This window comes from Callithrix jacchus, chromosome 13 (genome assembly GCF_049354715.1).
Source record: "Callithrix jacchus isolate 240 chromosome 13, calJac240_pri, whole genome shotgun sequence".
In the NCBI taxonomy this organism is placed as follows: domain Eukaryota; kingdom Metazoa; phylum Chordata; class Mammalia; order Primates; family Cebidae; genus Callithrix; species Callithrix jacchus.
In genome coordinates this window covers 93,149,738-93,165,151 of record NC_133514.1, presented here as the reverse complement: position 1 = coordinate 93,165,151, position 15,414 = coordinate 93,149,738, and the positions used below count along the sequence as shown (strand labels likewise).

General features: G+C 43.2%; 1 protein-coding gene across 4 annotated transcripts in view; it reads left to right on the top strand.

The window, feature by feature from the left end:
* MYO5B (myosin VB) overlaps window positions 1-15,414 on the top strand; it is a 390,326-nt gene that overhangs the window by 205,445 nt on the left and 169,467 nt on the right. For all 4 annotated transcript variants that reach the window (XM_008979769.5, XM_008979768.5, XM_054244178.2 and 1 more), the window contains exons 6-7: window positions 7,660-7,803; window positions 9,569-9,650. In XM_008979769.5, coding sequence (XP_008978017.4) covers window positions 7,660-7,803; window positions 9,569-9,650 — 226 coding nt within the window. The remainder of the gene's footprint in view (window positions 1-7,659; window positions 7,804-9,568; window positions 9,651-15,414) is intronic.

Sequence of the window (15,414 nt, the reverse complement as noted above, 5' to 3'; positions counted from 1 at the left end):
AGTTCCCTGTGATGGCATGAATTGGCTAGGGCAGGCCCCCTCTGTGTCTTCACTCCCCAGGCTTCGTGATAGTCTGGGTAGGGTAGGCTCGGAGCAGCTGATACAACTACAGGCTAGAGACATTAGCTAAAAACGAGATCTTGCTATAATTAATCATGCTTTAGGATCAGAATCCTGTCCCTTTTCCCCACTTTTCTCTATGAAGCCTTCATTTTGATAGATTAGAATGAAATGGCCTCGTAGTCCCTGGGCCAGCTTTCATTCCCCGCCTTTGAAGCTAAAGCTCTTTGTTATTTTCTGGGTTACATTGGTAGGAGCAGGGCCTTTCTGCCAGCCCTGGGCAGCCCCTCTGTTCTCAGTCTGTCTAGTGAATTTCTAACTGAACAGTTCCCTTCTATCATCACACCTACAATAGTAAGAAGACATTTAGTGGAGGCCGCAAGCTGCAAGATAGCGTCAGGTTTCCATGAGGAGCCCTGAGTCCCATCGACCAAAACCCAAGTCACCATGGGGGTTGGTCTTTCAGATGATTTTGGAACTTAGGGGAACAAGAACCTGCCTGGACCTTCCCCAGTCCTCTCTCCCCCTCTTCCTTTACCAAGTGCAGGAGTAAATTCTGAGTCTTGATTCACAGGGGTTCATTGATTATTCAGGCAAAATCTCCTGCTTTCAGAATTGCATTAGCACAATTCTCTACCTGTTCACTAAGAGTTTTTCAAAAGCAAGTTTCAGTATTTGTTCTTACATGATTTGGAAAATGGTGAATACAGTTGAAGGCATTGGTACTAAAAAAACAGATAAAAGGAACAACTTTTATTCTATTACAGTGCTTCTCAAACTTGAGGGTACCTAAGAATTGCCTATAAGGCTTGTTAGAGTACAGATTGCTGGACCCCACCCCAGAGTTTCTGATTCACAAGGGGTCTGGGAGGACCTCCCCCCAAATTTTCATTTCTCAGAAGTTCCTTGGTGATGCTGGTGTTGCTCATCTGGGTACCACACTTGGTGACCTATTAAAAAGATAGGAAGGGCTCACTGGAAAATATGAAAGAATAAAAGGAAATAATCACCTATAATACTACAGACTGCTGATAATCACCCAACATTTCAATATATTTTCTTCTAGCTATTCCACTAACATTACAGCATAAGCCTTGTCCCCATATCATTCAACTTTTTATGAACTATCCTATTGGCTGCAAATGTAGATTACTAAATGGCTTTACCATAGTCTGACCCCTTCTTTTCTGACATATCGTTGGTAGCATATTTACTGCAGCATTTAGTCTGAGCCCCATACTGAGACACACGGCCAGGGCCAAGTCAGAAGCTGGCTGTGGACTATAGCCTTGGCCTCCTTAGACCTGGTACTGTGGCTGTATTGAACAGCTAAGACAGCCACCCCGCAATTAACGTCATGTTCCACCTCAAATGAGCGTGAAAGCAGGATCTCTCCTTTGACCGAGTTCCAAGATTCTGTCCATCTTTTAGGCAGTAAGATATCAGAGACGCAGTATACTACTTGTTTTAGAAATACAGTAGTTATTCTGGGCATAGAAGAACTACAAGAAACCTCTTTGAGCTCTGGAGACTGAACAAAGTGGTTATTATTAGTCATGTTGGAAATTTGGTGAAGGCAGATCACCACATTAGTAAACATGTATGAGACATGGGGAAATTGTTTATAATTTTGTCATAAAGGATGCATAGCATAAAATTTACCATTTTAGCCATTTTAAGTGTGCAGTTTAGTGGCATTTAGTACATTCACGGTGTTCATTCATTCATCACCACCATCTATTTCCAGAATTTTTTCGTCATCCCAAACAGAAATTCTTTACCCATTAAGCAGTAACTCTCCATTCCCCCTTCCTCCAGCCCCTGGTAATCTCTCCAAATTTTCCTGTTCTAGGTACCTCATAGAAGTGAAATCATACATTAGTCCTTTTGTGTCTGGCTTATTTCACTTAGCATAATGTTGACAAGCTTCAGTCATGTTTTGGTATATGCTAGTGCTTCGTTCCTTTTTATGGCTGGACAGTATTCCACTGAGTGGTCATACCGCATTTTGTTTATTCATTCTTCCTTTTGGCTGTTGTGAATAATGCTGCTGTGAATGTGGGTGTGAAAGTATCTTTGAGTTCTTGCTTTGGGAATGCTTTTTAAATCACAGTGGTCTGACATGACCGATGTTTGGAATATCCATTATAGCCTGGTGGGCTGCTAGGCTGTCGGGAAGCAGGGTACTTTGACACAGAGGAGATTAAAAGCAACATGTGCACACAGAACTACACACAATGTGCTTCAGTTGCTAAAGCCTGAAGGAGGAGTGTGTGAACATGCTTAATCTTACGTGATCATGTAAATAAAGGCTACAGTGGTTCAAGCTCAAAACATTAATTTTTTGCCTTGTGCAAATTAGTACTTTGGAACTATGTGAGTGGGTCCCAAGGGCTTATTCTGTCAAATGGAGAATTTTGCCATCCTAGAGCTGGCATTAAGTGTTATATTTGAAAGAAGTCTTGGATATGAACATGAAAGGAAGAATTATAGCCAGGAATAACCCTGAGTAGGATTAGAAAGAGTGTTACCAGCCAGGTGCGGTGGTTGACGCCTGTAATCCCAGCTCTTCGGGAGGCCAAGGTGGGTGAATCATGAGGTCAGGAGTTCAAGACCAGCTTGGCCAACATGGTGAAACCCCATCTCTACTAAGAATACAAAAATTACCCAGGTGTGGTGGCAGTTACCTAGAATCCCAGCTACTCGGGAGGCTAAAGCAGGATAATCGCTTGAACCCAGGAGGCATAGGTTGCAGTGAGCTGAGACCACACCATTGCACTCGAGCCTGGGTGACAGAGCGAGGGTCCGCCTCAAAACAAAAAAACAAAAATGACAACAAAACAAACAGAAACAAACAAAAAGAGTGTTGCCAAGCAGAGAAAGAGGCATTTGCACTTCCTGAGTCTGAAAACACGACTTTTCAGAATGGAGTCTAGCTGGAATCTTGTATCAGGAAGCCCAGTCAATTTTGTGGCTGTTCAGAGTGTTATAACCAGCACAGAGCATGTCTTAATCAGGGGACGGACAGCAGATTACTGATTGATTGCTCTGCCCCTGTTGTGGGGAAGGTTGGCACCTCCCAACAAAGCAATCAGTTATGGTCACAGCATCGTCTCATTGTATCTGCTCCCCAGCAGCTGCAGACACCTCCTGGAGACCAAGAGTTGAAGGTCTGAGGGGGCGGAAATCCCAGTAGTCTATGCTGAGTGGCAGTTGTTTGAATTAAAGGCAGCTCGAGGATGGATTGAGATTGGTTGGGGTGCACTGGGATGATTTACTGTCACCACCAGCACTATCTGACCCTGTTTTGTTTAAGATCTTGTCAGCATCTCAGGAGTGATTTGTTCACAAGCCTGCAATGATTAAAAGAACATTGGTAATCAGGAGACTGTTAGAGGAGGAAAAGAACCCAGGTCTAAGCCAAAGATGTCACATCATTTCTCAGGATGACTGTAGTGTGCAGGCCGACAACTCCGAGAGCCACAGAGAATAATGCCCCTATCCTGGGAGAAAGAAAGGAGGCTACAGTGAAGTTAGCAAAAATGATGACTAAGACCTGATATATTATTTTCAGGATTTGCTTTTTTTTTTTTTTTTTTTAAGATAGGTCCTTGCTTTGTCACCCAGGCTGGAGTACAATGGCATGAATATAGTTACTGCAGCCTCTACCTCCTGGGCTCCAGCGATCCTTCTACCTCAGCCCCCAGGGTACCTGGGACTGCTAGACATGTACCATCATGTCTAACTTTTGTATTCTTTTGTAGAGACAGGGTCTTGCCACATTGCCTAGGCTGATCTTGAACTCCTAGGCTAAGTGATCCACCCACCTTGGCCTCCCTAAGTGCTGGCTACCAGCACTGGCCAAGGGTTCACGTTTTTTAGGGCAAAGAAGGCCAGAAACTGTTAACCCATTTTTACAAGAATCTACCCCCTACACACCTTACCAGTCTTGTCTCCTGTTTTCTCTCATGTATCAACATACTTTAGCCCCTCCACACTTGTCCATTTTGTAACATAACTCTGTCCCTTTGTCCACACTATATTTATAGAATCTCTTCTTTCCCACTGTCAGAATTCTATTCACCTTAGGATCCACTTCAATTTTTCACTTCTTAAAGCCTCTCCCTACTGGACATGGTTGTTTTTGCTCCTTATTTGTGTATTCATACTACTTGATACATACTTCTTTATTGTGCAATCCAGTCACACTGAAATTACTCCAATCCATTGTTATTTCACTGTGCATTTCTGTGTGCGTCAAAAAGATTGTTATACCATATATATTTAGTATCATATTCCATCAACCACTTCGCAACTTTTCGTTCTACATTTTTTATTAACCCATAAGCTGTGTTCTAGCTTATCACTTTTAACGGCTTTATAAAATCTGATTGTATGAATATACCACATTTTGTTTATGTTTTCCCTACTGATGAATATCTGGGTTGCATTTCTTTTTTATTGTTAAATATAGTCTGAGTGGAACATTCTTGCCCACTTGAATTATGTGAGAATTTTTCTCGGTAACACCTAGAAGTAGAATTGCTGATTTGTTAGGTGCGTGCATGTTCGGTTTTACTAAATATACCTGATTTTCTTTCCAAATTGTTGACCCAGTACTTTTAGATCTATTGTGTCACTTTGCAAAGTAGCCTAGTAAAGTAGAGAAGGCCAATCTTTTGGCAGTGATCTTCAGATCTTGGGCAAGGTTCTCCTAAGCTATCACAAGGAATTATCTCAGATATAGTAAAAGGTCTTATTGCCATTTTAGAAATTAAGAAATTTGAAATTAAAATTTCAAAACTGAATTTTGTTAAAACTAGTTTCTCCTTTAGAATTTTCCACATACTGGCCTTTTCTGATTACATTCGTGTAATTCTGTTAAACACGTGCCTTTGTCCTCTGTATTTCCTGTGAAGGAATAGTAAAATTTAGAGACTTGCTTAGATTTTTTTTTTTAAACAGGAATCCTTACGATGTGGTACTTGGGCTTCCATTAGGAGGCACAGAAGATCTGGCTGTCTTTCTGTGAAGTGAGCAGACGTTGATTATGCCTGGACCTATTAATTCATCAGTAGTTACAAAATGCTGATATTCTCATTCTATTACTCCTCCTGCACATATTAGCTGAAATAAATCTATGCAGAGAAATGTCCCTTCACAACTACTTAATTGTCCTGAGATACAGTTTACATTGGAAAGTAGATGTTTAATTTTTTGTTTGCTAGGTTTCATAGCAGTGAGTTGGTTTCCTAGCATCTTCTGAGAGACTTCTTTCTGGTTTTCATAAAAAGATATAAGTGAGGATTGATATCTGTCTTTATCCTTTGACTTGATTTGGCTATTTGAGCCATGAGAAGTTACACACATGTGTGGTAGCTTCCTGTCTGGTGGTGAGTGTTTTGGAGGAGACAGAATATGGAGGAGCACTGTGAACGCTGTGTAGGTAAAATGAACATAGACTTTGGATTCAGGTATATCTGAGTTTCTATCTTGGGTTTGCCGCTTCCCAGCATGTGACCTTTAGCATATGACTTGACCTTGCTAAGCCTAAGTTTTCCCATAAGTGTGGTGACAGTCAGTCATGCCTATCTTGAACAGTTCTTGGTAGCATTACATGAGATTATAAGGAGCCCAGCCCAGGTCCTGGCTTAGGTTGAAGGCCTGGGAAATGCTTTTTACCAACATTTTAGGAAATATAACCTCTTTTTCCATTTTCTAAGTAGAAATTGGCTTACTGAAGTCTGCCAGTCTGCATTTGTCTCGTGGGGCCTTGAAGGCTGACACCTCTTTTTGTGGAAGGAAAGTGGATGCACCGAGGCCTCTGCTGAGATGACAATGTTGCTGGGTGCCAGGAGCATCAGTACCCATCACCTTTGGTTGGAGGGAGCTGATGACATAAATTCCTCCAATTAGGTATCTGAGAGTTACATCAGGCTGACCGCACTCTAGCCTTGCCCTGACCTTGGGCATGTTCTAAGCATCAAGATGCCCTTCATAGCATTCCAACATACCAAGGTTGTACTTTCTCCCCCTACACTTTCTTCCAGAGATATATACTGTGCCTGATGTGCAGGTTGATTTATACACTTTAAATCCTACAGTAAAGTATATTGTGACTGCAACTGGTGTTTGCAGGACTCTGCAGTGGCAAGTTATCTATGGGGACAAGGAGTCCCATACTTATATTTCACAAGAGAAAAACTGAAACCTAGGTTCGTTTGCTCTTTCACTTACTCAAATATTTTTGAGTGCTTACCATGTGCTGGAACAGATGTATAATATTTGCCACCATGAACACAGAGGGTTAACTGCATATGGGGTAAGGGGAAGAAGAGGAAAATGCAGGGCCTGGAAGAGCATGCAGCAGGAGGTGCTCCCCTAGCCTCAGGATCAGGGAAGGCCTGCTTGCTTGAAGGAAGATGAGTTGGCTAGGTACAGGGAGCCATGGGAAAACTGCATATGGGAAGCTTGGGTGAGGGCAGAGGGAGCACAGGGCTTTGGAGAAAGAAAAGAAAAAGGGAACTCCTTTTTTTAATCAATGGTATATTTTCAGGAGTGTTAGTTATAGGTCAACTTTGTGACCTTCTAAGCAATTTGCTTTTCCCCATTCTGTCAGCCTTGTCAATACTAGATTGCCACTGGGCATCATGGTTTTTGGGATGTCAGGACACACTAATAGTTCTTCCACTCAGATTGGACTGAGCAAGACTTGAGGGTCAGGTGGGGATTTTGGCTTTTCTTCCGACTTCTTTGTACTTCAAATTTTCTAGACCACTAAGAAGTTATAGCAGATGTTTTTCAAGTGCTTTATCCACCTAAAATTATAAGCATATGAAAGGGATTAAATATTAATATATTCTTTACCAATGCATGGGCATGGTGTTTTATAGAAAGCAAATCTTCACATGATGAACTTAGTCCCATAGCCACTCATTTGTGAAGTCATCCTCTAGTGTTTTGAACTGTAACCTTGCTGCTGCAGAAGAAGTATCAAGAAGAATGATGGCTTCCTGAGGTGAGAAGGAGGGTCAATTTGTGGCCTGTTGCTAGGAAGGTATCGTTTACCAGTTGGGAGTGACAGTTGACTGCCTCCTCATTTAGAACTAATCAAAGTGTGTTAGGCACAGGAAGGGTTATTTGTTTTTTCCAGAAAGTTCAGAGCTAGTGGGCACTGGCATTGGTTTTGTGGCTCAAGGATGTCACAGCTAAGGTATCTATGATTCTTTAGGCCATTTCCTCATAGTTTCAAGATGACTGCTATTGCTGGTGCTATCACATGTGCATTCCAGTCAAGGAAGGAGGAGGAAGAGAAGAGGGACAGTGGGATGCACCTTCTACCACACCTAGGTGCAATTTGAAGAGCCCACCAATGAACTCATTACTCTCATTGGCCATCCTCAAGAGTTAAGAGGCTGGAAAATGAAGAGTCTCATGTTTTTATTTTGTTTTTTAGCTCAGCTTATTGTCTTACCAAGAACAGAGGGTTTCTGTAAGTAAGGAAGAGAAAGGGGACACATGCTGCCACAAGCATACAATCCTGAAATCAAGAAAGCCCTCTTTTTTCTTTTCATACCTTTGTTTGTTTGGTCCATGCAGGCCATTGGAAATGCTAAGACCACCCGCAATGACAACAGCAGCCGATTCGGCAAGTACATCCAGATTGGCTTTGACAAAAGGTACCACATCATTGGGGCCAATATGAGGACCTACCTCTTGGAGAAGTCCAGAGTGGTCTTCCAGGTGAGTGGGAGGACTAGAGCCCTTTTGTGTCTTTCCCATGGACAATGACCTCACTTCTGCTCCCTGCCCACTCTCTGGGCCCAAAGAGAATCTCATCTTGTGAGCCTGGAATTGAATGTACTTGTTCTTCTGCTGCTTATCTTTCATTAGTATGTGTTCATTCAGATGGTATAGGCATTAGGTCTCAAAAATTTTTATACAGTACTGTTTTTAGATTCAATCAACAAACAGATTGAATGCCTATTATGTGTTAGCCATGTCCTAGACACCAAAGGTACAGTAAAGGACAAAACAGACCTTTTCCGTATGGATTTTAAAGTCTTATCAGGAGAATGTCATAAATACAGACTGGGTTTTAGGTTTCCTGAGAACGTCCTTATTTAGTATGTTTTTAAAAAATGATTATACTTGGCTACCTAGTTTGTTTTCTTTTCAAATAAGTGGATATCCCACTTTTTAAAAATTATACTTTAATTTCTGGGATACACGTGCAGAACGTGCCGGTTCGTTACAGAGGTATACACATGCTGTGGTGGTTTGCTGCACCTGTCAACTCGTCATCTACATTAGGTATTTCTCCTAATGCTGTCCCTCCCCTAGGCCCCCAACCTCCAGCAGGCCCTGGCATGTGATGTTTTCATCCCTGTGTCCATGTGTTATCTTTGCTCAACTCCCAGATGTCCCACTTTTTATCCAACTTGATTCTTCACTGTTCTTTGCTTACCTTTAATTTCCTCTTGCTGGCTAGTCTTTGCCTCTTTGTAATCCTTTTCTACCTCCACCCTGACTTTGGTGGAGTCAGCGCAACTCACAACACCAACAAAAGTCCTCCTCCAGCTCCCTTTGCCCTCCCATCACTGAACCAAGATGATGATGGTTCAGGTCCTGGTTTGAGTCTGTGGCAGACTCTTGCCTTGGGTTAAATGGCTTCCTGGTCCTCATGCTTCAGCTGCCTTTAAGGAGACCTCAGAATTGCCTCAGCTGTTTGTTTCTTGGTGACATCTCCATGCTGATACTTAGCAAACGTCTAATGAATTTTTTAACCAGCTCCCCATGCTTTTGCCTGTGTTTTCTCTGCACCTCACAGGTTGGCTTGATAAGCCCCCCATCCTTCTTTACACTACAGTCAAGGGAGTAGCTTGCTGGGTTGGGTATGGGTCCAATGTGTTGCTCATGGCTCTTTCCAGGACATTCCTGAAGTTTCCTTCTTCCTTAGCTCTCTTTTCTCAGGCCTCCTGAATCCCCACCCCCAGGCCCACCCCACCTGTGTAAGGCCAGTCCAGCTGCAGGTGTCCCCCAGACATCCTGCCTCATTTGCGGGTCTTTCCTGACTGCCCAGCCTGACCTGATGGGCAAGCACAGCTTCCACTTCGCTCTGAGTCTCCCAAAGGAGAATGGGAGCTCACAGAAGGGAACTGACAATCTATGGGACATCAGCCAAGCAGCACAGAAGACTGAATAAATATTTGTTGATTGACTGACTCACCATTTGTGGAAGAACAATGTTCTATATAGAAGGAAAAAAGAAAACGCATACATGCTTTTGCATAAGTCAAGAGGTATAAACCCTCAGGTTGGAAGGAAGGGGCCCCATAAGAGTGAACAGAAAGTCAGGAGGTGGGAATTAAAGGTGGTAGAGGTGTGGAGGAAATCATTGACAAGTGAGCTCAGCCTCCACCACCTGGAGCACCCTGGGATTACAGTGGCAGAGGGAACGATCTTAGAGGTCACTGCCCTAAAACTGCTTCACTTCTTCGCCCTCTAGGCAGACGATGAGAGGAACTACCACATCTTTTACCAGCTCTGTGCTGCTGCTGGCCTCCCAGAATTTAAAGAGCTCGCACTAAGTAAGTCAACAGGTGTATGCCCATCTGGGGTGGGCTGTGCTGTAGTGGGTACACAGCTGGGGGCTCTGCTCAAAGCCCTCCATCCTGGGTTCTTGTCTCTGGTCTGCCTCTTACATGGCCATAACCCCTAGGCCTCTCTAAATGTCACTGCCCAATTAGTTAATTATACCCAGTCTACCTGATGCAGAAAGTGTATGATAGGATAAGAGGCAGGGATGGAAAAGAGTAAGTCTTTGCATGCATTATTACTTTGAAAGATATGTTTGCACTTCATGCATCATAGGAAATGTGTCTCAACCATAAGGATCTAGAGATAAAGGTAATATACATCATACAATGATACCTAGCATGTTTTAACTCATAGTTAAGGATTGAGGCAGAGACGGGGTGAGGACAAAGCATGGGTAAAGTGGGGATGGCTCTAGAGCCATATGGATGCAGTATGGCATGGCCACAGAGGATGAGAGGGGGCTTCGGCATGTGAGACTCAACCGCCAGGCCGTATGAGCTCTCCTGGACTGGCATGGAAGCTTCTAGTACATTCTCACTGGAGGGAGAGAGATGGAGCAACCCAAAGTGCCTCTCCAAGAGGCTGAGGGGATAAGTCACCTTGTGGTCGTCCCCTTGAGATGAGCACCACCCTCGTTTTCCACTCCTGCTGTTTCCTGAGGGGTGTTAGCAAGTTTTGTTTGCTCTGAGGCTGTTGATGTGGAGCCAGCGGAGTAGTGAGCAGGCTTTAGTTCTTGACTTTATACCACAGAGCAACTCTCCTTGGGTCTGGAAACTTTGGCCCTTCTCTGTGTGGGGATTATGGGGTTCCAACTGATATTTGCTACTCAGTCTTCAGGCCCATGTGTGTGAAGAGGGCAAGACTTGAGCCCAGCAGCATCCTGGTGTGTGCCACGCTTCCTGTCCCTGTCCTGCTGTCTGTGTTTTGGAGTGTGTGGGGAGGTCCAGTACTAGCAGAGGGTACAAAGGTCTGGGTGTCTACACAGGGTAGTTGGTCTTTGTGCAGCTGTGCAAAAAAACAGACTCCTGAGGCCTGGCTATCCCTGATCTAAGTCCTGGCCATCCTAAGGATCCAGCCCCAGACCCATCTGTGCTCCTAGTAGCTAAAATCCATCAAGTGGTTTCAGCACAGGTCTGCCCTCGTAACTCTTACTTGCTTATGAATTGCTGTATCTTCAAGCTTGTACCATGCAAATTAGCAATAATTCTTTCATTTGTTTGTCAAACCCTATTCAGGCCATGTTAGGCCCCAGGCATGCAGCAATGAGCAAAATAGTTGTGGGTCCTCCCCTGCCAAGCTTGTCAATTATGAAACAGAGTGATAAGGGCTGTGCTGAAGGAAGCAGAGCTGAGGAGGGCTGGGAGGCTCCCTCTGGGAAGTCATATTTAGATTGGGACCCAAGGGAGAAAACTCTGGCTGGCATCCACTGCTAGTTTTGTCCTTTTCTCTAGCTGTTCATTGCTTGCAAGTCTGCTTTTCCCAGGAACATGATCAAATCCTTGAGGACAAGGAGTGCAGGTTCCTGCTAAGCAGAACAGATGCTGAGCACTCTTTGCACACTGTCCTGAGCTGGAGCCTGTGGCTCTGAGGGTGGCTGTCAGTCTCAGGCAGCCAGGTATGCATCCACGTTAGGGGCCACTGACATCCTCCTCTTGCCTTCCCAGAACAGAACAAAGGCCTAGCAGGGCTTTTCAGGGCCAACTTACAGGAGATGAATTTTTTTTTTGCCCTCAGGTTAGTTTTATAGGAAATAAATATTGGCAAGACATACCTGGATGGTTCGAATCACTTGTCCCAATTGTAACTCTAAGGTAATGGGGAAGAAATCCTCCTAAATTTTTTTTTGTTGTTTGGAGTTGTATTGAAGCTATAAATGATTTCCCTGGGAGGGAGTCAAGATGGCCAAATAGACACAACTCCAGTGTACAACACTCAGCAAGAGAGATGCAGAAATCAAGAGATCTTCTAGCTCCAACTGAGGTACCAGGTACATTTCAACTGGTCTGGTCAGACGGCAAACAAAGCCCAGGCAGGGCAGACTGAGACGGTGGCGGGAGGGGGGTGCCACTTCACCCAGAAAGTGCATCTGACCGGTGAGTCTGAGGCTCCCCCTCTGGCACTCCAGTCCAGATACAGCATTTCCCCAAAGCCTCAGCAATACATGGAACAGGGAATCTTTGCCAGTCAAGTGCCAGGAATTACAAGCACAGAGTTGAATAATAATCCAGGACAGTGTTCCAGATTGGTGCAGAGATCTAAGCAAATGCATAAGCCCATAAGCTGGTCAGGAGAGCCTGTGGACTGATCTGTCGCCCCCCTCCCCCTGCCCAGAGAGAGAGAAAGCTGAAAGCAGGGAGACAGATGGAGCAGCTGGGCGGGCCCCTCCCCCATGACCAGATAGAGAGGGAGCTGAAAGTGGGGAGAAAGACAGTGGGGCTGGGCAGGTCTCTACCCTCCCCCATAAACTGCAGAGGGCTGAAGCACTAGCTGTAGCAGGTTATGCAGCCAGTGCCTCAGTCTGAGCAGAACGCTGAATGATCCAGCCCTGTGGAGGAAAGACAACCCACCATTAAACAGGTGGGACTAGGCTTTGTGTTTTAACAAAAAACACAGGAAGCCTATGTAGCAACAGGATGGTGTTCTTGACCACCCAGCAGCACCTTCAGGTCAGTAGAAGACAGGGGCCTAACCTCCCAATGTAAACAAAAAAGACACAGGAAGCTTACCTAGTAACCTGAAGGAGTCCCTAGAAACCAAGTAGCACCTCAACAGGCAGAAAAGTGACCTCATCAAGCAGCTCCCTGAGATCAAAGCCAGGTAAATCCACGAAGATGAGGAAAAAAACAGCACAAAAAAGATGAAACCATCAAAGAGCAGAACACCTCTTCTCCTTCAAGGGATCACAACTCCTCAGCAACACGGGAACACAACATGACCAAGAAAGAGTGCAATGAATTGACAGAAACAGGCTTCAGAAGGCGGATAATAACAAACCTTTCTGAGTGAAAGGAACATGTTCTAACTCAATGCAAAGAAACCAAAAACCTTGAAAAAAGGTTAGACGAAATGCTAACTAAAATAACCAGCTTAGAGAAGAATGTGAACGACTTGATGGAGTTGAAAAACACAGCACAAGAACTACATAAAGCAAACACAAGTTTTAATAGCCAAATTGATCAAGCAGAAGAAAGGATGTCAGAGATTGAAGATCAACTCAATGAAATAGAAGGCAAGACAACAGAAAATAGAGTGAAAAGAAATGAACAAAGCCTCCCAGAAATATGGGATTCTGTGAAAAGACCTAATCTATGTTTGATCAGTGTACCTGAATATGACAGGGAGAATGAATCCAAGCTGGAAAATACTCTCCAGGATATTATCCAGGAGAACCTCCCCAGCCTAGCAAGGCAGTCCAACATTCAAATCCAAGAAATACAGAGAACTCCACAAAGATATTCCTCAAGAAGAGCAACCCAAGGCACATAATCATCAGATTCACCAGGGTTGAAATGAAGAAAAAAATGCTAAAGGCAGCCAGAAAGAAGGTCAGGTCACCCACGGAGGGAAGCCAATCAGATTCACAGCAGATCTCTCAGCAGAAACTCTGCAAGGCAGAAGAGAGTGGGGGCCAATATTCAACATCCTTAAAGAAAAGAATGTTCAATCCAGAATCTCATATCTAGCCAAACTAAGCTCCATAAGCGAAGGAGAAATAAAATCCTTTATGGACAAGCAGTTATGAAGAGATTTCATCACCAGCAGACCTGCCCTACAAAAGCTCCTGAAAGAAAGACTAAGCACAGAAAGGAACAAGTATGAGCCACTGCAAAACCACACCAAATGGCAAAGACCAAAAATGCAATGAAGAAATTGAGTCAACTAATGGGCAAGAAAACCAGCCAGTAACAACATGGCAGGATCAAATTCACACATAACAATATTAACATTGAATGTAAATGGCCTAAACACCCCAACCAAAAGACACAGACTGGCAAACTGGATAAAAAGTCAAGACCCATCAGTGTGCTGTATTCAGGAAACCCATCTTACATACAAAGACACACACAGACTCGGTGGGATAGAAGAAGATTTACCAAGCAAATGAAGAACAACAAAAAAAAGCAGGGGTTGCAATCCTAGTCTATGATAAAACAGACTTCAAACCAACAAAGGTCAAAAGAGACAAAGAAGGGCATTACATAATGGTGAAAGGATCAATCCAACAAGAAGAGCTAACTCTCCTAAATATATAGGCAACACAGGAGCACCCAGATACATAAAGCAAGTTCTCAATGACCTAAAAGGAGATCTAGACTCCCACACAACAATAGTAGGAGACTTCAAACTCCACTGTCAATATCAGACAAATCAACGAGACACAAAATTAACAAGGACATCCAGGACTTGAATGCAGAGCTGGATCAAGCAGACCTGATAGACATATACAGAATGCTCCACCCCAAATCTACAGAATATACATTTTTCTTAGCACCACATTGCTCTTACTCCAAAATTGGCCGCATCATTGGAAGCAAATCACTCTTCAGTGAATGCAAAAGAATGGAAATCCCAACAAATAGTCTATCAGACCATAGCACAATCAGATTAGAACTCAGGATTAAAAAACACACTCAAATCCACACAACCACTTGGAAACTGAACAACTTGCTTCTGAGTGTCAACTGGATAAACAATGAAATGAAGGCAGAAATAAAGATGTTCTTTGAAACCAATCAGGATGAAGACATAACTTAGCAGAATCTCTGGGACACCTTTAACGCAGTGTTGAGAGGAAAATTTATAACAATAAATGCCCACATGAGAAACAAGGAAAGATCTAAAATTGACACCCCGTCATCAAAATTGAAAGAGGTAGAGGAACAAGATCAAAAAAAAAAAATACTCAAAACTAGCAAAAGACAAGAAATAACTAATATCAGAGCAGAACTGAAGGAGACTGAGACACAAAAAAAGCCTTCAAAAAAATCAGTAAATCCAGGATCTGGTTTTTTGAAAAGATTGACAAAATAGACTGCTAGCCAGACTAATAAAAAAGAAAAGAGAGAAGAATCAAATAGATAGAATAAAAAAAAGATAAAGGTGATATCAAAACTGATCCCACAGAAATACAAACTACCATCAGAGATTACTATAAACAACTTTATGCACATAAACCAGTAAACCAGGGAGAAATGGATAAATTCCTGGACACTTGTACTCTACCAGGATTAAACGAGGAGGAAGTTGAAACCCTGAATACACCAATAACAATGGCTGAAGTAGAGACAGCAATCAATAACCTACAAACCAAAAAAAGTCCAGGTTCAGACAGGTTCACAGCTGAATTCTACCAGATGTACAAAGAGGAGCTGGTTCCATTCCTTCTGAAACTATATCAAAAAACACAAAAAGAGGGAATCCTCCCTAACTAATTTTATGAGACCAACATCATCCTGATACCAACACCAGGAAGAGACTCAACTAAGAAAGAAAACTTCAGGCCAATATCCATGATGAACATCAACACAGAAATCTTCAGTAAAATACTGGCAAACTGAATGCAACAGTACACCAAAAAGCTTATTCATCACGATCACGTAGGCTTCATCCTGGAGAAGCAAGGCTGGTTCAACATATGCAAATCTGTAAACATAATCCATCACTTAAACGGAACCAAAGACAAAAAACACGTGATTATCTCAATAGAGGCAGAGAAGCCCTTTGACAGAATTCAACAGTCCTTCATGCTAAAAA